At 37.1% G+C, this 26,296-nt stretch overlaps 1 protein-coding gene across 2 annotated transcripts in view; it reads right to left on the minus strand.

Annotated features, from left to right (window-relative positions):
• Nucleotides 1-5,185: 5,185 nt before the first annotated feature.
• Nucleotides 5,186-26,296, minus strand: part of LOC148839439 (uridine-cytidine kinase-like 1) — a 41,538-nt gene continuing 20,427 nt past the window's right edge. Inside the window, exons 6-15 of one of the 2 annotated variants that reach the window (XM_088908414.1) lie at nt 25,851-26,040; nt 23,931-23,992; nt 15,397-15,416; nt 14,228-14,326; nt 13,315-13,408; nt 12,517-12,579; nt 11,585-11,707; nt 9,342-9,449; nt 8,403-8,559; nt 5,186-8,001 (exon numbers count right to left, since the gene is read on the minus strand). In XM_088908414.1, coding sequence (XP_088764540.1) covers nt 7,925-8,001; nt 8,403-8,559; nt 9,342-9,449; nt 11,585-11,707; nt 12,517-12,579; nt 13,315-13,408; nt 14,228-14,326; nt 15,397-15,416; nt 23,931-23,992; nt 25,851-26,040 — 993 coding nt within the window. In that variant the 3' untranslated portion in view covers nt 5,186-7,924. Of the gene's footprint in view, nt 8,002-8,402; nt 8,560-9,341; nt 9,450-11,584; nt 11,708-12,516; nt 12,580-13,314; nt 13,409-14,227; nt 14,327-15,396; nt 15,417-17,629; nt 17,647-23,930; nt 23,993-25,850; nt 26,041-26,296 lie in introns of both variants that reach the window. The other variant, XM_088908416.1, reaches the window with a different exon arrangement.

The following is a 26,296-nucleotide window of genomic DNA, read 5'->3' on the forward strand; positions in this document are numbered from 1 at the left end:
TCTGTATGTAAAATTTAATCTGGGACACCAAAAGTGAAGGAAAGTATGTTAAATACTGAACTATTTTACTGCTTCCTGTATTACACAGTGAATGTTCTGTATTCCGTGATTTCATTGTCTTGGAGAGGATTATATTCTGAAAATCTTTTTTTTATTTTATTTTACTTGAAGCGTTAAAAGCTTAAAAATGCAAGTGGGTATTTTCTACTTGGACTAAGGCAAGGTAACAGTACCAATACTAATTGGCCTGACAAATTACAGAAAATAATTTTGAGAAATACAGAGATGTGGAAAAATGATTTCTAGTGCTGTTGTCTTTATGACTTTAATTTCACCTGTCAAATGTCCAAATGAATACGTTTTTAAAGAAGAAGTACCTGTTGGCAGTCTTTCAGTGTCAGCAGTTCAGATGCTAATTATTCCATCAGACTATTTTCTCTCTGCTTCTTTGGGGTTAAAGGGGAGCTGAAGCCTAACCCAGCAAGCAAGGAGAAAAGGCAGGGAACACTCTGGACTGTGTGGCAAGGCACATACAGACACAAACACACACATCAGGTCCAATTTTGCCAGAACCAACTAACCAACCAGAACGTCTTAGCTCTAGAAGGAAACCAGAAAACCTGGCAAGAACCCACAAACTCCACACAGATTAGCGTCCCATGTCCTGAATTGAACCCAGGTACACAACACTGTGAGGCAGCAATACCAACAAGCGTGCCACCCTGCTACTTATGCACACTTTTTAGTTCAAGAATTTAGTGTGGAGGAATCTTGATTAAATGAGCAACATGGTTCCCACCCATCCATTTCTTATCTGCTTCTTCCAATTCCAGGTCACAGGAGAAGGACTGGATTTTAATCCGAAAATTGCCAACTGCTGTATATCTTCTGTGAAACTAAACTGTAACTAAAAACATAGATGGCCTCATACCTATAAAAAGTAAATGCTTACACTTAACATTTTTTTTCCTGATGTTATAAACATCTTTGTAATTCTGATAGTCATATGCAGACTACTGACTGTCAACAAATTATAAGGGACAGAAGGAAAAAGGGAGGCAGAAAGCTCTCCAACAGCCTTTTCAATCGAAGGATGAGGGCATACATTGAAATGAGCAAGTCGCCATTGAATTCTGGTTTTCGCTAGACTTGTTTGTATCTGACTATAAAGGAAAACTACAGTAGCTATGGGAACTGGGGGCGAGAAAAACGTTTACTCTCAGTGCTGCTGTATGGTGCCTGAGTTTCAGCTGAAATAAAGGTCTGATGCTTCATCTCTGCAGCCTGGACTCTTATTCTATTAATAATTAAAGGTACCTTTAGTCACAGTGATGTGAAAAAGAAAGTACTCCCTCTTATGTTTCTATAGTTTTGCATATTAAGACATATTTGACCTTTACCTACACCTCACCAAGTCCTAACAGTAGAGAAATTAACCTCATGTAATAGATAACACACACAAACTTTACTTTGCTATTATTAAAAAAATTAGGCAACATTCAGAAGCCTTATGTGAAAAAGTAAGTGCACCCCAACTGCTTCCATATCAGTTAGGAAGGTAATTAGAATCAGGTGCTGCTAAACAAGTGCACATAATTAGTTGATCATAAGGAAGTGCTTCCACCCGTACATAAAATCAGAAACTTTGTCAGTTTGGTCTAGAGCATTCAGATTTGCAGTAACACATCATACCTAGGTTGAAATATATCATTTCTCCAAAAAGAACATTACTGTATGGCTTAGGTTTGCAAAACAGCACCTGAATGAACCACAAGACTTTTGGAACGATGTCCTCTGGACAGATGAGACCAAAATGGAGTTGTTTGGCCATAATGCAAAATGACATGTTTAGCAAAAACCAAATACTGTGTATCGCCACAAGAACCTTATACCAGCCGTCAAGCATGGTGGTGGGGGGGTATTGGTTTGGATCTGCTTTGCAGCTGCAGGACCTGGAAGCCTCACAATCACTGAGTCCACCATGAACTCCTCTCCATACCAGCACATTCTAGAAGAGACCATCTGTTCAACAGCTAAAGCTTAACTGATAGTGGATCATGCAACAGGGGTAATGATCCAAAATACACCAGTGAATCTATGGCCGAAAAAGAAAAGAATAGGATTTTGGAATGGCCAAGTCAAAGTCCAGACCTCAAACCAACAGAGATGCTGTGTATAAACAAATGTCCTTAAACATCACCAAGCTGAAGCACTTTTGTAAGTAGGAGTGGGCCAGAATTCCTCCCTGGCAGTGTGAGAGTCTGATAAACTCTTACAGGAAATGTTAATTTCAAGTTTTCACTGCTAAAGGTTTTTTTTTGTTTGATAAATAAAGACAAAGTAAAATCTGTGTTCACTCTTTGTCACATGAGGTTAGATTTATCCACTGTTAGGCCTTGGTGAAGACTAGGTGAAGGTATGATATGTCAGATATGTCCTAATATGTAAAACCCCAGAATCTTAAGAGGGTGTACTTTCTTTTCACATCACTGTACGTAATTTTAACTGCCAGCAGTCTACATTTTTTATAAATATTATTAACATATATATAGACTGCTGACAGTTACAAATTCTGAGTGTCTTCCATCCCCTTTTTCCTCATATTTTGTAACTGTCAGCAGTCCACATATTATTTATACCAGAATTACAAAGACATGTTTTGAACAATAGGGAAAAAATAAAACGTCAAGTGTAAGCAACATTTATAGGTATGTATGTGGTCATCAAGGCTTCCAGTTAGGTTTAAAAAAAGATATAGGCCTGTTAGCAATGTCAAGATTACAAAGATAAAATCCAAGGCGGTGCCAGAGTCCATCTAAACAAGGCAGAGTACACTCTGAATGGGACACCAGCCCATAGCAAGACAGACAGACACAAATGCAATGTAGTTTCCTTGATTAAGAAGACACTTTTAGTTACATTGTTTAATTTAATTATTATTGAGCACAGAAAATTATGTACAGTATAAAGCTGCAGACATACCACCTGCTGTATCCAATTTAGAACTCCCCTAAAAATCTTAAATCCCTTCTTCTGTCCATCCAGTTTCTGCTTTTTCTAATAAAGGGTCGTGGGGAAGCCTGAGCCTATACTAGCAAGCAACAGGCACAAGGCGGAATCACCAGTCTATCACAGGGCGCAAGCAGACTCAAATTTGCACATACTTACAACCATGTCTTTGGACTGTGGGATAAAAGCTGAGCACAGGAAACCCACACAAATATAGAAAATCGACACAGATAGCACCCCAGGAATTGAACTCAGTGTCCCCGTGCCACGAGGCAGCAATGTCAACCAGTGTGTGACTGTGCCACCTGATTCCCCCCTAAATTTAATATTGTACCAGCCTTTCAAGTCCAGTATGTTAACACATGTTACTGTAACACACTGCTGATCTAAACAGCTTCACCAGATCCATCCATTTCTGGCTCTTCAAAACTCTGCAGTAGTCAAGGGTGAAAAGGGCTTAGTTTTTTTTTTCATTACTCATTTCTTTGAACTCATTTCCCTTAAATACCAAATTCAAAAACACATGAAGGCAGTGAGTGAATTTAAAAAAAATGCATAAGGTGTGGACAAGATAAAAAATAAGGACTAAATTATTTCCCACATTTTTTTTTCTTTGAAAAAGATAAGAATTTACTAATGCTGTGGAAAACTAACTCCACATGGCAAAACCGTTCCCTACCAAAGTCAGTAGCATTTTTAGGAGACTAGGTGAAACATGTTCATTATTTTATCACACCAAGATTAAACTCCTTAAATGACGAGAGCTAATACGGGCATGTTTCCCCTTGCAGTTCTGTGAAAAAACTGCCATTTACTCAACTGGACCAGTGTTTCAGAACTGGCCCTCAAAAGCAGAAAATGAAAGAACTATTTCTGTTACAGGAAAGGATGAAAGAACCAACACAGAAGCTTAAGAAAACTCACTATGGAAATTCCACTGGAACTGACATACCAAAACAGAAGAAAACCTAATTTCTTATAATATACAGTAGGTAGGAAAGGTTACTGTCAGTCCAACACAGAAGACCAGTTTACTGGACTACGTCCATAGAATCCATAGTCTTCTAGTGGAGAATACAAATGTACAGTACATTATTTCCTGGATTTACAATAAAGTTATTGGGCAGATGGTTTCTCATGTGCCTTCTTATTAATAATATGTTCATTTAAAGAAATACTGTAAATCATGAACCACCATGAACTTCAAACTTTCAAAGTACATTTCAAAACAGATAAAAAAATCTCTCACCAAAAATGCTTTTCCACAATGGGCACTTTTTCATTCTTGGAGAATGATACCAACCTTAAAAAGACAGAACTTCCCTTTTTTACCTTTTGAAAACAGCTTTGGACCTAACTTTATATTAAATTAAATTTATAATAGTCAGATGATTAAAAATGCACACTTGTATTTCACATTTCCCTGTAATTTGTTGATATCCAATGCAGAGTCCAGAGTATATATATTTTTTAAAAATTAATAAATTATATTAATATTGAATTATGTCATATGCATATTATGATAAAATATTTAGATTTTATATAATGTAGTAAATATTTATATTTAAGTAAAATTATTATGTTTGAAAACATAGAATCAGTGCCGATCAGAGAATATTGGTGCCTTGTATTTTACATAGGAACAAGTAATAGGTTTATTCCATGCTGAAAAGAGAAGAAAGAAAACAACGTTTCGTCCATGGAGCCTTCTTCAGGTGTCACCTCACCTCACCTGAAAAAGGCTCCACGGATGAAACATTGTGTTTTCTTTCTTCTCTTTTCAGCATGGAATAAACCTATTACTTGTTCCTTTGCAGCCTACGCATACTGACACAGCTACCCTCCTGTATTTTACATGACTCACTAGAACACTTTTATAACTTACTAGGGTGAAGGATACCATAAAACATATAAACAAACATTTATGTTAGATAAACATAAAAGTAGTATTGATACAGATAAGAACAATATTATATAGTAAAAAATACTTAAAATATAGAATGTTAGTTCTATTTCTTCATTTTTAAAATATACACTAAAGTACACATCTGAATATGTTTGGTATCACACTTTAGTAAGTTCTGAATAAAACATTAATAACCCCTATTTGCAGCCCAAAATATGTCTAATATGCTTGCAAATGTAGGACCATAAGATTTAAAGAGACCACCAATAACATTGGTAATATTTATTTTAACATAAAACAAGATAAAAATAAAAAAAAAACTACAGATAAATAAAGGCTTCAAACATGAGGAAAGAGATGTATGTTTTAACAAAATGTCATGGAATGACTCATGAAGACAAAGATAAAATTTCAATGTTCAAGGATTTTTCTGTCCCATTTTCTTTTGGTCAAACACAGCTCACAACAGCACACAAAATGAAGACTTGATCATGCAGTTCATACAGAATCCCTTTAAAGACTATTTCACAAGGCATAACTCTCAATCTTGGAAATTACATAAAGAATAAAATGTCCAGATAAAAGAGCTCAGTGTAGATGAATGCAATTTAGGAAACAGAAATAAACTAGATCAAACTGATTTCCATAGATAGTGATCAACACAAAGAGGCTATATGTAACCATCAGCTCAATGAAACCATCACTGCCCCCATATTGGTTTGCATTCATGAGAGAACATGACACACAGCTGTCTGAATCTGCCCAGTGTGGAACAGAGTGAGAACAGAACATCTTTCCCACTTTCCTCATGGTAAGCATTGCACATTTCATGCACCACTGTGTATAGTTTTCATGATAGAGTTGTTGAAATAAGCACAATCACACCCTGTTCTTCTGAAAACGCGTTGAAAGCCTCAATGTCAACACCAACTCACCTGTCTTTGGCCAAAGAAAATTCTATGACACCTACCCTTCGCTAAAAACTAATTTCTAAAAAAATACTGAAGGAATGTAGCTATATTTTTAAAAATACAGTCCACACTTGGTAGAAGCAATAGGAAAAGTTATTTTAGTTAATAGAAATACAGTTGGATATTAATGAAGTACTGTTCACATGCCAATAAATGAATAAATGAATAAAAAATAGTGTACAGTCTTATGTGGGCCCTTTGGTCAAGAGATCCAAGCTTCAGGTTAAGTAATCACACAAATTCCATTTCTGGTCAATATAAAGCTTGGTCTTTTTTAAATTCACAATCCAAAATTCCACACATCCTAAGATGTGTCTATGTGTCAAATGGTAAAACAGAAGACAGTTAAATAGTGTATGATCATTTTGAAGATGGGGACAGGTTACTACCTAATTTCTACTACTACACTTCAACTACACTAGTCTTTTTTAAATGTTTGAAAACAGCTGTTAAGTGGCGTTTTCTCAGTTAAGCAATCATTTTTCTTGTCTTTCAAGTGTTTATGCTTTCTATGATGATCATAATAATCAGGTGTAGTAATACCTAGAGGAAAACAATAAACAGAACCAAGAACAGTACTGCTTAAATTCTGTGCAGTTAAGCTTTGGTGTTTTGAACCTTTCAATGAGTGTGAGGCTTACAGCTTTGTTAATGCTAAGGAAGTTGTACAGAGGAACATAGTGTATGTGCCACCAAAACCATAACTGCTCAAAGCCTGTAGTATATTACTTACACTTATAGATAGTGAGGTTCTTTGAACATTTTTTCTTAAACACATTCTAAGAACAGCTAATGTCTTTTTAAGACAATATTAACCACAAACATACAACCTAAAGACGTTAAATAAAATAATGAACAAAGCAATAATTTACAAAAGACAAAAAAAAGGTCAATTCAAGTATTTACCCCAGAAACAACAGACAGTGCCTACAAAATAAATTTGTGACAACACATTTACGAGTCTTCAATTCAACAACAATATAAGAACAGATCAGTTTAAACCTCAAGTTTCATATTACAAGCTAGGAAACATTTATTCCTCCCCAAATGGCAGGCCTTTCAAGAACTGAGCTTCAGTTAATTTTACACATCAGTGACTAAAAATGATCAACCCTGCCTTCTGACTCCCAAGGAAGTTCTGTGGTTGGAACTACAAATAATCAGAATATAGTGCACAGGCGGATAAAAAAAACAATTACTAAGGTCCCAGAGTGCAGGCCATTCTTTCAAAGGTCTAGATTTATGGATTTATCTCTATACATATACTGTACAATCTAACGTGTTTTTTTCCTCCCCTAATGCCACTCTAATCTTTAATGTACTGTAAATATGTGTCTGTGCATAGCAGTACTTTGCTGCAGGAGACACCTTATTTCAGAAAATGCAGAAATCCTGTTATTTGTAGTCTCTGTGGACCATCTGCCATCCTTACAGTGCAAATCACGGATTCTTATCTTAATGAAAATGCACACACACAGAATTGGTGTTTGTTGAAAAAAGTATTTTCTGTTTTCTACAGTACTTTTCATTTTCTCCACCATTTTGGTTGACTGTCATGGTAAATATGGAAAGGAGCTCCATACACTTGTGGCGGGACTAAGCACAGAATCCAGGATTTGTGTGGCTATTACTGTAGTAAGCTTTGAGATATGGAAGTAAATGCAGATATTTCACTGATGGAAAAAATCCACTTTAAAAGGTATGGGATCAGCCAATCATAACATACCTGGTTCCCTTTAGTCAATAATGAAAGCATAAACCTGCAACTGATTTGGGAGAGTCTGGAAGGTACAGTACTGTGGCTAAGGAAACTTCAAGTTCTGTCCTTTGGATACTACGGAAAAAAATTCATTTGTGACCTTAAAATAAATGTTTTACATCCCCATTCTAGTAAACATGGTAAAAACGATAAAACTACCAGGCATGGCGCAAAATAAGGTAAAGCCAAGAGCTGGTTTACAATTTTCCACCTCTTGAACATCAGTCACTTTTTAAGAATGTGCTGCTCATGCAGTATTCCTGGCTATGCTTAAATTGTTCAATAGTCCATTCCCTCGTCACTCTCGTACCAGTCCGAAGGAGCATCTGTGCCAAAGTACCGATCTCCAAAATTACCTGCAAAAGACAAACAACCAGATAGGAAATCTAACACCGCTGTATCAAAAACAGTTCTGAAAAAATGTCCTAGGGCTATAGGGGTAAATGCCCTATAGACTATCCTGGACAAAGCAACCCCCAAATTGTTGAATTTTAAATGCGATGAATACCACGTTAACTCACAATTTTAGCTCAAGCAGAGCTAGTGGTATTACAATGATATCAGGACACAAGACCCACTAAAGAAACATCAGAGACAACCTACAATAAAGAAGCAAAACTATACCGCTGATGATAGAAAACATCCCACTTTCAATAAGAGCATGGTAGATGAACTGATACTGTAGATCTGGACCCCAAAAGGGGATGGAGGAATTAAGTTATGAATGATCGCAGCCTGGACAAATACTGGTGCTCACCTATCCCGGGAATGATGTGGAATTCGTCATTGACCTTCTTGTCCACAGCTGTGGTGATAATGCGCACTTTGGGGAAAGCGTACGCCACAGAATGAACCCCCATCTCCGCCATCAGGAGAGACAGCAGGAAGATCTTGTCCTCTTGCACGTCGTGATCCTACATGGACGTTAGAAGAAATGCCCCGGATTACTTTACTGGGTAAGCCATGCAAACAGGTTTACTACAAAGAACTTCTCAGGAGGTGTCATGGCTAATCAGCGCTCGTTGTGTCAGATCTTATGTTTTCTATAGCCACGGTTATATGAAGTGAAAGGAAAACACAGGTTCCCAGGCTGTATTAAAAGATATCACTTGACTCATTTAGGTGAAACACATCATTGGCATGCTATGATACATTTTCTTTGAATCCTGTTAGTTTTAATTCAATATGTTATCTGTAAATATAAATATACAATTAATCCCCTTTGTAGGTTTTTCTTCACAAAGAAAAAACCTATGCTGCCATATGTGACCAGAAAGTTCTGTTTTAAGAACTTGTGAGTTACAGTAATTTAAAATGGTATGTAGTTTCACTTGGGCTAACATCAAATCCCAAGTGTCTATTCTGTTCCAACAAGCTGGGCACAAACCTTAATGCTGTGTGATTTGGTGAGAAAGTAACATGGTACAGGTTTGGCTGGGAAAAGTGAAGGTGCTACATGTATTTATCTGTAGTTGGTTTGAGTTTGTAGAAATCTGCATGGTGGACTAAGCACAACCTCAGTCTATAAAGACACTTTAAAGAAGTGCCATTCAGGGCTTCCTCTGGATTATTATTAACTAGACATTTAGCAAATAGTGAATTCACCTCATTTCCCCATTGTGTGCTCTGCACATTCATACCAGCTGGTGCTCAGAAAGCAGAGACTGTAGTACAAGTACTAAACAAGTTTACTTACCAGCAATACTCTCACTGCCATCAGAGCAGCTGCTCCAGTTGACACAGTGCTATCCATTAAAATCACATAGTCTTCACTTATATCTTTAGGCAACCTAAGGTAGTGTAGCTGCAAAATAAAGCATATGTAAGAAAATGTCACTCCCAGGTTATAGAATAATATTTTCTATTGCCGTTAGGCTCGACCTAATTTACTTTTATTTAAAAAAAAAACTGAACTACATTTATAAAATCTTATAGAAGACACATGTAGTAATAACATGTAACAAACACATGTAATAATTATACAATATGTGCCAGTGGTGGCTGGTGAAATTTGAGGCAAAAAAGACGAGAACAATTAGATGACTGAGTATATTGGAAATTAAAATGAAGAATGAAAGCTGAATGCAAATGTGATGTTGGACCACCTTTTTGGCAAAGTAACTTTTATTAAGCACACATTACCAGTTGGAATGTTTAAGATGAGGCTACCAAGACGCATATGAGCGACTAAAAAATGAAGGTTATATAATTCAGCGCACTGAGTGACGGTGTTATAAGGCAGAATGACCATGGTGCTAATACAGAGAATCCTTCTGAGCAATGGTTTCATGGGGCAGCTCACTCAGTTATGGTTTGCACTAGGTGATAGAGTTTCAGAACAGTTCACTAGGTGTTTGTGTTATAGTCAACAAACCTGTTGTCTAGCTGATATCCGACAACCTTTTTTTTTCTGTGGTGTGTGATTGCTTTTGCCTTATTTCTCACCACACATATACAGAGATATTCTAGAAATAGAAATTAGACATTTTAATTATTAAAATAGCATTAAAGCTACAAATGAAAATGACACTACAGATGACAATTTAAACGATATACCTGAAATTATCATCCATGAAAAAAAGATTTTTTACTTACTTAGAATTATACTTGCAGTATAAAAATAAAGAATTCTAATTAACATGTCTAACATAATACTTTCCTGTTCTCTGTTTAAAAAGTACAAGATAAAATTCTATTTAACCTTATTTTTACTTTGCTATTGTTAAACATTAAAGACAGTTTAAAAGACACTGTACAGTGTCAGATAGGTTTCCACACACACACAGTACATTCTTTTAAAAACAAATGGGAAAGTGACTTTGCTAATTGTTTTTGTTTTCCTCTTAAGAAAAATAATAATCCTGCATTTCTGCTGGGCCTGAGAGGTATACTGCACTTTAATATAATACACTGCTGGGAAACAGTAAAGTGGGAAAGGAAGATGAGATCACAAGACCTCCCTGACTTTCTCCCTCTTCAGATGGGGATAAGCCACTGTACCAAAAGACTTGCATAGTATAAGAAATTACAGATACAATGATGACCCCTTCGCACACATGCACTGTATATTGTGCATGCACCTAGCTTCGTCTCTACCACAGCAAGTTATCGGACCGTGCAAGATTAATGAATGCCCTAAAGGAACAAGATTGTGATCTTTTAAAAAAAAGTAGCTTGCTATCATATTGTTGGTAAATCACTCTGACTGCCCAAGGATAAGGCAAAAAGGAGGATTAATAGTGGGGAGGTCTTTAAGGTCTTCTGCCAGATAACACTGACTGGGTTTGAAAAAAATAATTTTTATAGCACATTACAGGATGTTATATTCTGTACCATCTTAATACTTTTGTTTTGGAATATAGATATTTGTACTTAATTTATACCACTGTAGACATTCTCTCTCCACTGCAAGGAATCACACTTTTAGGGAATAAAAGCAGCAACAAGCAGCTTTTAGCAGCATCAGGGGGCTGAACCGTGATGAAGCATTTCCACCTCAACATGTTTCATTTGAAAAAAAAAAAGAGAAATGTTATCAAATAACTGCCTTAAGTGACTCCTAATTGGGCAATCAGGAAGAATTTGTGTGATCCCTTAAAAATCATTTTCATTATCTAAAATAAGAACACAGAAAAAGGGTGTTATGCACAATGAACGGGTTTTAATTTTAAAGTTTCAATTTTCAGTTTCCTCTTCTTTGTTGCAACTGCAGAATTTCCTTTTCTCTGCTTATATCTGCCATACCTCTCTGTACACTCTTTTATAATCTCCGACATAGAATTTCACTGCTCCCAAAGTGACACCCCCCGCAAAGTATCCTCTGTGATCGCAAGCACAGACACATGTAAAAATAAATGTCGTGTAAAGAGACCCTGTAGTTCATACATCTCTGCAAATAATGAGTACAGAAAGGTTAACAAGAGGTCAAGTCTTCTATACCTCTGGTTCCCCAGTATCATGGTTGGTTTGGATCAGGATCTTTCCCAGGCGGATATCTTTACACACGGCCATGAGTGCTTGTTCCATCGTCTCTCCAGCACGTAGGATGGAGACGCCCGTTATCTAGAGAAGCGACTGGCAGGAATCAAGATACACAGCCTGGCTAGGAAGGTACAGGATTGAGTAAAGAGGCACACTGTTGATCTGAACTACACTACATTATGATGCGAAACACTAGACAGAGTAGAAAACAAATAACTGAGAATGAGAATAACCATTGTTCTGTCCATAAAGAGAAATTAATGAGATAAAACCCTGCAACCTTTTACCAGGCAGGAACTCGGCAGCTACTGTATAACAGTCTTGTTGGTCAAAGACCAGATGGTTATTCCATACATTTTTATGATGAAATATGGAGTAAAGGTTTTATATCCACCTGAGGCCACAAATGAAATGACTGCATCCCATAAATAAATAAAAAAATCCCTCAAGACACACAGATTTTTCAGCTGAAGTGCGAAAGTTTACAGGTCTGAAACACTGTGGCACTTTATCACTCTTCTGCAACAAAAAGGCCCTTTAAATCTGTATTTCTTATGTGGATAGAGAGTTACTTCTTATTGTGTTCACGTTTGAAAAAGGCTCTACAGCCAAAACATTGTGTTTATTATTTTTACTTTTAGTGTGGAATTAGCCTTTACTTGATCCTTTGTAACCATATACTAGTGAAGTAATGCACTACGGAAACATACTTTTTTAATTTTCTATTCCATAACAGAAGTTCATGTGTAGCCTTCAATGACATATTTTATACTCTTTTCTTCACAGACCTGCCGAGAAATATCCTTCAATTATTTCAAGTGCACTCAGTTTAGAAACTTCTGAAAGTTTTACCCTTGTATGCTGACATGATGGCTCAAAAGCAGGCTTACCCTTTGGCCACTGAGCCTTTTTCCTTCATAGATGGTGCCTTGCGGAGTCTCCACGGAAACGGGCTGGAGGGAAAGAAGCAGTAACAATGTCAACCCACAAGAGAATGAGCTTTTGCTTGTAATAGGAAAATGATGTGCAAAGCATAAAACGATTCATGTTTAACTGTAAGCTGTAAAAAGTAACCCAACATATATCATTACAAATTGTACAGAAAAGACTGAATTGGCTTGTTTTGCAATTAAACACAAGATACATCCTTGATTATAACAGGATTAAACATCCTTCACAGTCAATAGGTTTTTCTTTTTAATGTTTTTTTTGTAGACTGTGAGCAGTAGAACTCACAAGTAGCCTGAAAGTCAGACCTCAGATCCTGCTATGTTTGATTAAAGAACAACACCATAGAATGTTTTCCAAGTATAACAGCTGAAGACTTAAGTCCATAAAGGCCTTCAGGAGAAAAAAAGTAAAAGGCTGAAGATTATGACTGAGTAAATATATCTATTTAATTGACAGTAGTTATTTCCAAATGTACAATACAAAACCTTTTCTTGATTTGTATTCCCTGGCATTAACAGATGTTAAAGAAATGTATCCACTTCATTGGATCAGTAACCCAGCGGCAAAATTAGATAAAAATGCTTTTAATGGCAATTAGTTTGTTTTGCTCATGTGGTGCTTTTGAGTGCAATGAAGTAGCCTTCTGGCCCTGGTACATGAGTGAGATACAGCATGATGAATCTGGGCAACATTTAAAATCGAAGTGTTCCTTTCTGGCGTTAGAACAAAGCACTCACCTTGAGAGGCAAAAAGGAGAGAGCATGCTCAATAAGAAGCCTCATTAATCTCTTGGAGTAGAAAATAAATTCATCTCGATTTGTGTCCTTATTCCTGTGGAGAAATCAAGTGATGTATTACTAATGGCCAAAGTACTATTTGTGTGTCAATTAAAAAACAAATCACAGCACTTGTTCAGAAGACCCAGAGTCAGGGTGTCAACGTATTACTTTCACTGCACACTGACGGGAGTGTGTTAGTGGTTTTCAAGAGCTCTTATTAACTGTAAAATACAAAGCACAACTACATTAGCAATAGTAAAAATGGTTTTGCTTATGCTCTAGGCCTGGGTATTTGCAAATCTGTAAAAACAAAAACCAAACAAATTGGGGTCTATCTTATTAACTGTGTAACTATAATCAGCACCAAATTATATTTTAAAATAATGACAATAACAGTTTTGTTTATGACTACTGTTCGGAGAATAACACACCTGTAATGCACAACCCAAGCAAAATGACCGTAGGAAAGGTAAAAAGTACAGCAAATATATTTAGAGAAACCCACTTCACGTGAAGCTAAATTATACTATTCAGCGTCATATGTGAGTGAAACAACTTTAACCTCCCCACATCCTACTTCCTGAAGAAGAAGGTGTATGGCGCTATGACTGCAGCAGACAAGGTCACCCAAAGGTAATTAATGTTATGTATTGTGTAGTGAAAGAATGGCATGAATGTGTAATGAATAAAGAAAACAATGAACTCTGAATGACTGTCCAATAAAAGTGAAATGTATCCACATCCCAAGAGACATAAAGAGGTAATGAAAGAACACAGGAAAACAAAGTAAATGAAGCAACACTCTTTTTGAAAGAAGTCACCTTGCTCTGTGAGAAGCTTTTCGGTTTCTGGTCGGCTTCTCCTGACTCACCTGATGATGGTGTGCATGCCCCTGACCTGAGGGGTGCTCTCCATGACGCTCAGGGTCTTCGGCAGGGGCTGACCTTGGTGGGCAGACGCCAGAGCCGCTCTGTGTGTCAAGAGATGAGACATATTTACAAATCCAGCCCTGGCAGGGCAGCGGAAAACCAAAATACTGCCGAAGCAAGCTAACTGCAAACACTTTAAGTAAAAAAAAGAAAAAAAACAATGTTTTTTCTTTTTTTTCCCCTCTAAATTCACAATAATCAAACAAGCAAGCAAAGGGGGCATTTATGCTTAGAAGCTGGCAACAACAATTGAAGACTGGAAGCTGTTAACTAGATGTTAAATTGATTACTTCCAAATCCAGACAGACTAGTCTGGGTAAAGCTGTGAGCATTTCATTCTTGTGTGTGGTAGCCAGACACAAGCAGCGCCAGAAAACCTTTAAGCATGACATACATACATTGATTCAATAGTTTAAAACGGTGAATAATTTGCTCATATATTAATCACTAAAGCAAATTTTAATTTGCCAAAATGTTAACTGGAAGAAAATACAGATGCAGTGATCTCAGCCGGGTGAAACCAGATTAACACTGGGGTACCAGGGCAATGATTGAGCCACTCAATTTCCTTCCTTCCCTTTAAGGTTCTAAGCATAAAGCTGACAAAAGACGCACGAAGCGACACTACAAAAACCAACCCTGTCAAGTACATTTTCAACAAAATATGGCTACAAAACCTTCATTAAGCACTATATTAATTCATTTTTTCTTTGTACAGGAATCAAGAGTAAGTTTTAGAAAATCAAATTTAATCTCATTAAATCTGATAGTTCAAATAGACAAACCAAAAGTAGAGGGCATGTATTCAAATTAGGTTGTAGGCGCAGAAGAAATGCGTGTTTAAATGGGGGGGGGGGAACTTGCTGTCCATCAAGTCGGCTTCATTTTTGTTGCCTGCAAGGAAGTAGCTTAGGTTTTGATATTTTTTTTGTTCTTTAAATTTCTGGAGAGGAAAGCCAGAGTTGAGGGAAATCAGAAAAGAAATGCACTTAAGTTAAGCAATTAACAAAACAATGGAAAAAAATTGAAAGATACATCCTAGAACAGCAACAAGAAAAAAAAAATGTTTAAAAAAAACTAAAAAGAAGAAACACTAGTTTATTATCCTCACATATCCCAGCGGAGTTTCCTCTGTAGAAGGTGACAATTATTCATTGCGGGACAAGTGATGACAAAGACAGAAAAAAAAGACAAAGAAAAGACAACCGAATTAGACGCTAGCACAGAGAAGGGCACACAATCAGTTAAAAAAAGCTGAGAAAGAAGGAGCCAGGCAGGTGTTCATACCCTCTTTGGCTTTGAACACCTTACCCTCAAAGCAGGCTGAGTGAAGATGGCAGCAACTGGGTTTTGACCTTCGTTTTCAAGAAAAAAAATTATTTGGATGGTACTGAGCTCTAAGAAAACCACTTCAGTGTCAATAATGCAGTATGGGCGCTTTCTTTAAAATGAAAGCATATCATATTCACAATGAGCCAATCTCTTAATTGTCTTAATTCAAGAATGGCAGCTGTTGCATAAAGATCAATACAAACAAAAACCTGGTCTCTTCAATAACGAAATAAAATGTGCACTTCATAAGTGAATCAAATTGAAGTCTTCTCTTGACATTCCTAAGGTCTGTCAGCAGCACATTTGCAGATATGCTTGACAGGATGAAGAATGCAGAGCCTCATTTAATGCATTTGAAGCAATGTAAATTGCTAGCCACTTGCTCACGAACTAAATCTGATTAATATGGTGTGTCTGGATAGAACTGTTGGGGCTGACAAAAAATGAGAAAGAACATGCTTCTCTGGCTGATTGAAAGCCTCTCTTATCCTTGCAAAGTCCCCCAAAGTTCCCTGCATTCATTTTGGATAATGCATTATTGACATTTCCTTTTTTGTGCATGTTAATGGCTTAAAGCAGAAAAACAGACTAAGAGACATTAGAGCTTGGTACATACCATCGAAATAAGATTAACCTGTGCTAGCAATAACCGCAAGTATCAACTTTGTTGAAAGAGAGACCCAAAAGAAAACATACAGTAGCCTTTCATGCCATTTGTTGTTTGTTTTCTAAAATGAACTAGTTCATTAAGATTATTACACAAGGGGGCACCAGTTAATGTGCATCTTCCCAACACCTGCCAGAAACAAGGATAAAAGGAACACTCTCTCTCTTTTCTTAACTTACATCCTCATAAATGAAACATTTAGACTAGCTTAATTAAAATACATCTTATTTTGTCTGCACATGAATGAAGAGAAAGTACCTGGAATTATGCAATAAAGTAGTTGCAATAAGTACTATTGTCAATGGGTAAAGTTTAATCTGAATAAGGATAATTTAGTGATCTACTTTTTTGCTTTGGGATACTTGTACATTTGCTTTAAATGTATAACACTCATACATACAGCAAACAGCTACCTTGTTGACAAAATGGTGATTGTACATTCAGCATGACCTTGCATTTAAAGGGGCAATTACTTGGTTATTATGACAATGAAAAACAAGAACATCCAAAAAGGTAACACGAAGGTAAACAAAAAGCAGATAATTAATCTAAATATTGCTTTCTCACAGATGCGATTCCTCTTCTTAGTAAGATCAAACCATCTTCTGTTTTTTTGTATCTGTGCATCATGTACTTTATTCTAGCCATCAGCTTTTCAACTGAGGAAATTCCTGGTCACTGCCAGCTAATGGCATAGCTAAGGTTCAAACCAGTGACTGCAGGGCTGTAAGACTAACACGCTTGAACAATACATAATATAAAAAACAATACGTAATGGTACAGCCATTACGACGCTGCTGTAATTCAGTTTTCAACAGTGCAGTTGATCAAAAATGAGGGCTGAGAAAACTAACACTCTTCTAATCCTCAGGTTTAGAACAGGTGTAGTGAGACACAGACACGACAAAGGTTTTCCCCACAGTGAAAGGATGAACTCTTAATGACTCCTGATTGAAATTACTCTTTGATGTTTCACATCCAGATTGGGAACAAAAAAGACGAATGGTATCCAGATTCTAAGAGAAGTCCAAAAGAGGCAATGTTTACACTCCCACAACTTGTTCATTTGTATCAGACTGGAAACTCGGCAGAGTTGGCCCCTGAGAAGTAACCTAAGAAGAATTTTGTGAAAAGGTTATGGGATTTATTTGGAACTCGGGACAGTTCCTTTTAAAATTCTGGGAGGGTACTTGTCAAATTAATGAACACTTTCCAAATGGTTAGAAAAGGCTAAACTGTGCATTTAAGCTTCTGTGCTCTCTTCAACTTACACTGATCCATATAAATGAAAAGAAAGGAAGAAAAAATGGATGAGAGACAGTTTTACATTACCCATCAGTCATACCTCACTGTGATTTCACGCTGAGATGGTTAGAGTGCATTCGGTCAGGGTTTAGCAAGAGTAATTCATTGCAAACACACACAGAGGGAGGAGAGAAATAAAACAAACAAAAGAAAACATGACATGTCACTCTCAACAGCCAAGCCATTCAAACAAAAACAAGCCAGCAGATATGCAGTTAAACTACACCAGTCAAAAAATTCTTGGGCTAAAGTTGGGGTTAACTTTGGTCTCAGCATTTTGCCATGAATCACAATGTACATTCCTCAAAATACTTTCTAAGATTAACTTAGCTATTTTCATTCTAGTTAAAAAGAAGACATTCCATTTATGTTCCATCGCAAGCTTTGTTTGAAGAACAGCATTATAGTTTGAAGTACTTTTTTGGTAATTCTAATGCTATACAGTCATAAAACAACATTGTTTAATAACAGTGTGCCAGGCAGTTTTTTCGAAATATTGTACTTTGGTTTCTTGTTTTAAACAGGTCTATTAATGTTTTGTATTGACAGAATGGTTTCCTTCTGTTCTTCAACACATAATCATGTTGAATTTAAAAATGTTCTAAAAAACAGGAAATAATTACTGAGCCTGCTTTCTTTAACTGTAGTTAAAATTAATGTGAAAAAAAAATCTCGTGGCAAAATGCGGCATGCAATCTAGTCCAGGGCAGGCAAATTACTCCTGCATTTTATCACGACACACAAAACTGATTTTAACAAGTTTTTTTTTCCCCAGTGTAATATCATCTTACGATATGTTGTGTTCAACACTTCTGCAGTATTGGTCTTTTTATGTTATATACATGATATCAACAACCAATGCAGGAACTGAAATGTAGTTTTGACTGTCCTCTATTGCTGGCCAAGATTATAGAGTTATCACAAAAAGTTGTGTCTTTCCTCCACCTCCCACAATAGCTTGGTCAGCTAAGGGGCTCACATAGCATGAAACACAGCAGATGGCTTCACAGTGCACATGAGTACATGCTACCTTCATCTAAACAGTTCTAAATTATGTAATAGTGAGCAGGATAGAACAGTAATTGGCCCTTTTAAATTAATATGTAAAAAAGAAGGACAAAAAAAAACTATTCTAAATTAATGGAACAAAATTAAATATCCCACATGCCTTCTAATTTCGACCCCAGAATGGCACTTATGAGCAAACTGTGTTTAAATGGGATGGTGAGTCTTTAATTCTCTTAAATCTACTCTCTAAAGCTTTTGAAATAATAATAAACAGAATTGTTCAATTCAAGCACAATCATGTAAACATTTAAGGAGATGTAGTAACTGACAATTAGAACTGAAGTCTTTTTGACTCAATGTCAGACATATTATTGCAGAATTTGAAAAAATGTGAGAATCAAAGTGTGGGTTTGATGGACTTAGAGGCCTTTATGTCTGTGCAATGAATAAGAATAATTGTTTCGTATTAACCATAAAGTCAATTGCTACTCTTTATGAAAGTGAACAAAAAATTATAGCAAGTAGGGAAAGAGATAACTCTTCTAGAATCTTTTGATTTTTATCTCAAAAGCACAACGCTAGTCTTTTATGAAAGAGTTTTAACAGGAATGGACACTATAAGAAAAACACACTAAGGACATACACCTAAGCTTTTCTAGTAAACAGCTTGTATCAATCAGATATATGCTGCAAAGGCAAGCAGTCCTTACAATTATATTTTTTGTGGATATACATTTTATACTATGGCAAATGTACAATTTAATGAACTGCACAATAGTAGTAGTAGTAGTAGTAGTAGTAGTAGTAATAGTAATAATAATAAATAATAATAATAATAATAATAATAATTGTTTACACTTATATAGCACTTTTCTGGACACTCCACTCAAAGCGCTTTACAGGTAATGGGGACTCCCCTCCACCACCACCAATGTGCAGCATCCACCTGGATGATGCGACGGCAGCCATAGTGCGCCAGAACGTTCACCACACATCAGCTATCAGTGGGGGGGAAACGGAGTGATGAAGCCCGTTCAGAGATGGGGATTATAAGGAGGCCATGATTGGTAAGGGCCAATGGGAAATTTGGCCAGGACGCCGGGGTTACACCCCTACTTTATTCAAGAAACGCCCTGGGATTTTTAAAGACCACAGAGAGTCAGGACCTCGGTTTTGCGTCTCATCCGAAGGACGGCGCCTGTTTACAGTATAGTGTCCCCGTCACTATACTGGGGCATTAGGACCCACATGGACCGCAGGGTGAGCGCCCCCCGCTGGCCCCACTAACACCTCTTCCAGCAGCAACATTTAGTTTTTCCCAGGAGGTCTTCCATCCAGGTACTGACCAGGCTCACACCTGCTTAGCTTCAGTTGGTTGCCAGTTGTGAGTTGCAGAGTGATATGGCTGCTGGCCAATAGTACTGAATTAAAGATGAAACAGAAGTTACCAATAGTTATTCCTATAAAATACTTCTAATAACCTACAGGCACCATACTCATCTTGTTCTGGATATACTTTTTTTCCTTTTCCCGTTTTCTTTAAAGTTCATAGCATCGTCAAAGGCTTACTAGTATATTTAATTGGAAGGAAAGAGACCTGACTACAAAACACCTACAGGCACCTACAAACACCTAAGTCGGTAAACACCGACCACATTCTACAGGAAAAAAGCTCAAGCTGAGCAGGTGGACAAAACAACAGACAAGCAGAGATGTGTGCGATAAAGTACATCTTGAAACATCTCTCTCATATTGTTCATGACAATATTGCCGAGACTGAAAAAGCAGAGAGAAAATAAAGTTTGTGAGCTCGATACACAGACGTGGCAGTCGGATCTAGTGCTTGACCCAGTTAGAAAATAAAGAACATATAGCCAGGGAATTACAAAACACTATTCTATAAAAAGGCCTATACAATGTTTTTTTTAATTCATTATTGTCCCAGCAGAGTGGAGCAGTATCTATTGCTGTAATCCTGTTTCACTGCTCTTTCTGTTGGTGTTCAAAATGTTATTCCTTTTTACTGTTCTATTTAAATTAAAAGACTCAACACATTCAGAAACCATATTTAACAAAAAGTTATTGACACTTCACTGGTCATACAGTTACTTTTTTGTGGGTCATACAAAACAGAAGTGGTTATCAGGGAATCAAATTTATTTTATTTCAGCACCTGGGACCAGCTTCTCTCAGCTTCAATGTTGTTTATCTGACAATCCAGGCTGCACACCAGTCTGAATGTTAGTTTTGTCAGTTCCTCAACCTCTTGGAGCCCTTTGAGTTTCATTAGTTCCTTCAATTAATTAACTTTTGTAATCAGGATCTGCATTTTATGGCAGCTACCACAAGTGTAGTTTGGCTATTGGAGTTCCTTCAAGATGCTGCATGTCACATACAGTAAGCAGCAGATCACTGGTTTAAACACCATTTTTAAGCACTAAATGTATAGTATACCAATAATAATATTATTATAATAATAATAATAATAATAATAATAATAATATTTTTTGGAAATAATAAACATCTGTGCTGTTTTCCCCACAGCTGTTTAATTGCTGTCTACCTTCCTGTCGAGCATTATCACCTTTTCAGCTCCTTAGTTACACCTTGAGTTATAAACTAGTTTCAAACTGTTACTAATTTATCTGGTCTGGTATTAAAACCCTTACAACTCAAATCAATTTGTCTGCTTTGCAAACAAATCATTGTTTTGCTCTTATGCTAGAAAAACTGATACATGGCAAATTAATTAGTACCCCAAAATTAAAGAGGTCTTTAAAAGGGTTTGACTATTCTTACTCTTGAGTATTAATTGGCTTGTTATTCTACAGGTGCTTAAATGTGGTCAGCATTTCATAACCTTTTCAGTCCTCACTTGGATTCTCTTAATGCACTTTAGTCGCACACCACTACAAAAAGCCAACCACACATATAATAGTGGTGAGTAAGGATCACAGAGCACAGCAATGGTACAGTAAGATGACCATGCCAAAATGCATTCTTTAATACAATATGTCCTTGTTCACTTTCAGATCATTTTGCACATTATATTAAACACACCACTAAATATTACTTTACTGACTTATTTCAAGTGTTTCTGGTTCCCGCAAAGAAGATACTAAGTTGTGTGGTATAATTAATAAATTAATAATAAAAACTAACGTTAATTCAACTTTTAAGCCCGTCTTAAGATTAGGCAGGAAACTATATTCTTGTAAAAATGTCTGCATTTTGTTTCCGATTACTTTGCATACACTTTCAAGTAAAATAAAATCACAAATACAACAATTTCCTCCATTTTTGCCTATTTAACACAACACCGCCACCTCACATTAAGCTAGACTCACCACTACACATGAGCACAGGGGATTCTAAAGCAGGCCTGCTGTACATTACACATCCTAAGGAACACACTGTGAAGCTCATCACCTTTTTTTCAAGTGCTATTCCAAACAAAAATATTGTCACCTGGAGGAGAGACACAGCTTTCATCAAGTAGCCAGTGACCCATGTTGCTTCTGCACAGCACGGTCAAAAGAAGACTATTACCCGGCTAACCACAGTGACACTTGGCCAGTTTTGTACCTAGAGCTCAGGTCACACAGGGGGCAGGTCACACAGCTTGGATTTGCAGTCTGAGCCTGAAGTCCACACGCTCATTTAACTCTTCATCTGTATACTCATCAGATGAGTCAACACAGAGATACACTAGATTTCCTTTCAGTCAGCACCTTCTGCACAGATAGTTATGTTCCCCGTCATACAGCACAGCAATAGCTGAGAAAGGATTAAAAGCAGTTGGGGCTAGGGACCAGAAAGTCATGACATACAGCACAACGACACATTAAAGGGAATTTTTCTCCACAAGAAAAATGTAAACATGGAGGGTTTGAGACTATTAGTGCGTAAACTTTTCCCATTGGGCTTTAAGCTAGAGGTTTTTCCCCATAAGAATTAATGGAAAAACTTCAGGTGAGGGAACATAAATTCACTTGTATGCTTTACTTATAGCTTAACAAATAAAGTCAGAGTGCCCCATTAAAAGTCCCAGGTTACATTCCTATAATGCAACTTATTGCAAAATGACATATGGAATTAAGATCCATAAGGAATAAAGTAATTAGCTTTTGGTGCCTTAAACAAAAGACACATTTTTTGTAAGTAAGTGTGCAGCGATTTTTACATCAAGTTCCTCAATTTATCAAAAGACGTAAATGCGAAACAACATATAGCAGAGCAACTTATAATGGGGAATCCTACAATGTAAAGAAGAATTTTTCAGATTCTAGCTAGCTGGTTTTATTGATGAACGGTTACAACTTTCAGCAGTGATCCCTGAGGTCTGAAGTACCTTATCGTGCAATATAACAGGTCTCCAATGTGAACTTGTGAAGAAATCAAGAATTTACCGAGTCACTGCAGTAATAAATACAGAGCATCCTCAGGCAGAAAATGTTCTCCAAAGGCTAATGTTACTTGAAATCTTCAACTGGACTGCTGTGAACTGAGCCAGTGCTGCACACTACATATGGGCCCTGGTTATTATTATTATTCAAGTTAATAATCAAGTTATTATTCTGGGCCCTCTCACTTTTTTTCTTTCGTGGAGGGCTACATATTTTATTTTTTTTAGGCGTGTCTAAGGATTGGCCCTCATCCAGGTTCAGCCTGGGCGTAGTTGCATTCATCACGCAGCCCCTGATACAAGCCCTGGGTGTGAAATTCAAAGGAGAAATAACAGAGGCCAACAGAGGTACAGGACCCATATCTAACAACAAATATGTGGACATGACGTGGATGTCCACTGGACATCATGGTCATGGACGAGCTTGAACAGGTGAGCATACTCACAAAAAAACAGGCAAGAAGACAGGAAATGATCTTTTCTATTTACTAAAAACAAACTATCGGTGCCAGATGTGCACAGCCTCCAAAGGCAGCCACAAGACTTTCTGAGCCTTTAGAAACTCTTAGTATGACAGATAAATGTTATTAAGACCATCCATGACTGATCTGAAGACAATCCTTACTAAGAGGCTGGCTGAATGGCAGGGCGAATTGTGGAATTAACACACAGGAACATAACTGTTAGTTGTAAAGAGTGCTGATGGAAATTCAATCTTATGGAAAATGTTTATAAGCTGTAAACATGCCTGCAAGGTGAGACCAAGGACTGCAGAAGTGTGGCCTACAAAAGCTGACTCTTAATTCAGTCCTCTTCAAACTGATTCAGAATTGCACATCGTGGAACCTCTAAAAGAGGAAGTATTGAAACCCGTTCCCTCCCTCTCTCCCCTCACTCCATCTTTTAACATGCAAAAGCTCTTACTTACCTTCTCCAGCTGGCTATGGACATGCTGCACAATGAGGTCCAGGGCTACAAAGTTCTCTCCCCCTGGAACACAGAAACTGTTAGACACAGCAAAAAGAGCAGTACTGGTTGAAATGGACTACTCGAAGAAACCCCCCCCCGAGATATTCTTAAAAAAGACCATTTAAATCTATTTAATCAAGAAAAAACACCATGATATTTTCAATCAATTTCCTAACTTCTTCATCCAATACAGGGCTGCGGGGGAGCCAGAGCCTATCCTGGCAAGCAACGGGCACAAGGCAGGGTACACTCTGGATGAGATGCCAGACCATGGCAGAGCATACACAGACATGCACACATTCACACCAGGGCCAATTCTACCAGAAGCCTTATTAACATACAAACAACTCTGACTCTCTGTGGTCATTAAAAATCCTAGGGCAAAAAAAAGAGTAGGGGTGTTACCCCAGTGTCCTGGCCAAAATTCCCCCTGGCCTTTACCCATCATGGCCTCCTAATAATTCCCATCTATGAACTGGCTTCATCACTTTGTTCTCCTCCTCCTTGCTGATGTGAGGTGAGCGTACTGGTGCACTTTGGCTACTGCACATTGGAAGTATTATGTCTTTGGACTGTGGGAGGAAACCGGAGCACCTGGAGGAAATCCATGTAAACAGGTGGAGAACTTACAAACTCCACGCAGACAGCACACCATATCAGGAATTCAACGCAGTGCTCCAGCACTGTGAGGCAGCAATGCTAATCACTGTGCCACCATAATGCCCCCATGATATGTTGTGTATTTATGTGCATTATATTATAAGGATATATATATAATGCATTAAATATTTATATATAAAAATTATGAACATTCAGTAATAAAGCTCTAATTTTAAAAGACATGAAAGCCGTAACATCCTAATATTTGCTGTAATCTCGTCTTCTAATCTAACAGATTTCTCTTTCATGGAAGTAACATTGCCCAATTAATCATTTTAACTTAGGATATCATTTGCAGAGTTTTTTATTCAGTCAACTTTGATGTAAAATGGTCTATTTGAAGTTTTCAAGTTATGTTGTCCACATTCCTGAATAAATGTATGTACAAATAACACAAAGATTTTTCAAAAAGTCCAACACATTATAGCCTTTAGTAGGCACAGGCATTTGTGTGTCAAATTCTGAATGGTACAGTAAAGAAGCCTGAATGAGGAAGACATGGAAATTACTAGATGCTGCAGAGGGATACGTCCCTCTTTAAGAACAGAAGCCACAAGTTATTGCCCACTTCCTCATCTTATTATGTCAATGTCAAATGTAATGTAATTGACAAAGTTATCACAAAGTGCCAAAAAATGGGTTTTGGCAAAGAAGCAAAAGAAAATACAACATAAAAAATATAAGCTTTTAAATATTTATATTTATTTTATGTTGTATCATAGGTCCATATACAGTACTACTAAAGACAACCTAAGCTGGACATCATGCCACAAATTCACAATTTCCAGTTGTGAAACAAGTCTTAAATACATATAAATACATATGTCCACCTGCAAATTGGTAAGGTATACACCTGACTATAAGTCTCAAAAAGGAAAGGCTGGAGTAGAAAATGGGAAAATTCAAGGAAAATCAGATTGCCATTGGAAGTGGTATTGCTTGACCAGCAGATGTTGCTATTCCTCTGGAAAAGAAATTTCACAACAATTCTCCAGCACAGTGACAGGCATCACTACGGCAGAAGCTACTGTTTTTGTGTAATTGGAATCACAGAAAAATCTGAAAACAGGTTTAAGCAACTACCCTCCATCTGCCATGTCTCTCTTGGACAAAGAGATCTTAATCTCAAAAGGACTTTCTTGTTAAATTCAGGTCAAAAGTTTAGATCCGAAAGAAAAGAAATCAATACAAATAAATAACTTCAAGAGCCATGACTTACCCCTTGGAACCACGATATCAGCTACTTGCACTGTTGGCTCAATGTATTGCTCGAACGCTGGCTTCACAAACTTGTTGTACTGCTTAATGACCCCTACAATGTCTCGGCCTCGCTCAGAAATGTCTCTCTTCAAGCGGCGAACAAGCCGGATATCAGAATCTGTGTCCACAAACACTTTCATATCCAGCAGCTGCAGACAAGGGTAATAGGAGGCAACCAATAATTACACAGCAGAATAACATATTTTCTTTTGAAAATTAAAAGATTCATGGCATTAGTGAATAACCTGGTAAGAAAATAATGTCAATTAATAATAACTGAAGAATGAATGAAATACTAATATTCTTAGCAAGAGTGTGCTCAACTGAAAGAAATTAAGCAAGGAGAAACCAGAAAAACAGGTCTCCTAGATTTCACTTTGGAAGATGAGACATCTTTAATCTCCT

Source organism: Atractosteus spatula, chromosome 2 (genome assembly GCF_055471065.1).
Source record: "Atractosteus spatula isolate fAtrSpa1 chromosome 2, fAtrSpa1.hap1, whole genome shotgun sequence".
Taxonomy (NCBI): domain Eukaryota; kingdom Metazoa; phylum Chordata; class Actinopteri; order Semionotiformes; family Lepisosteidae; genus Atractosteus; species Atractosteus spatula.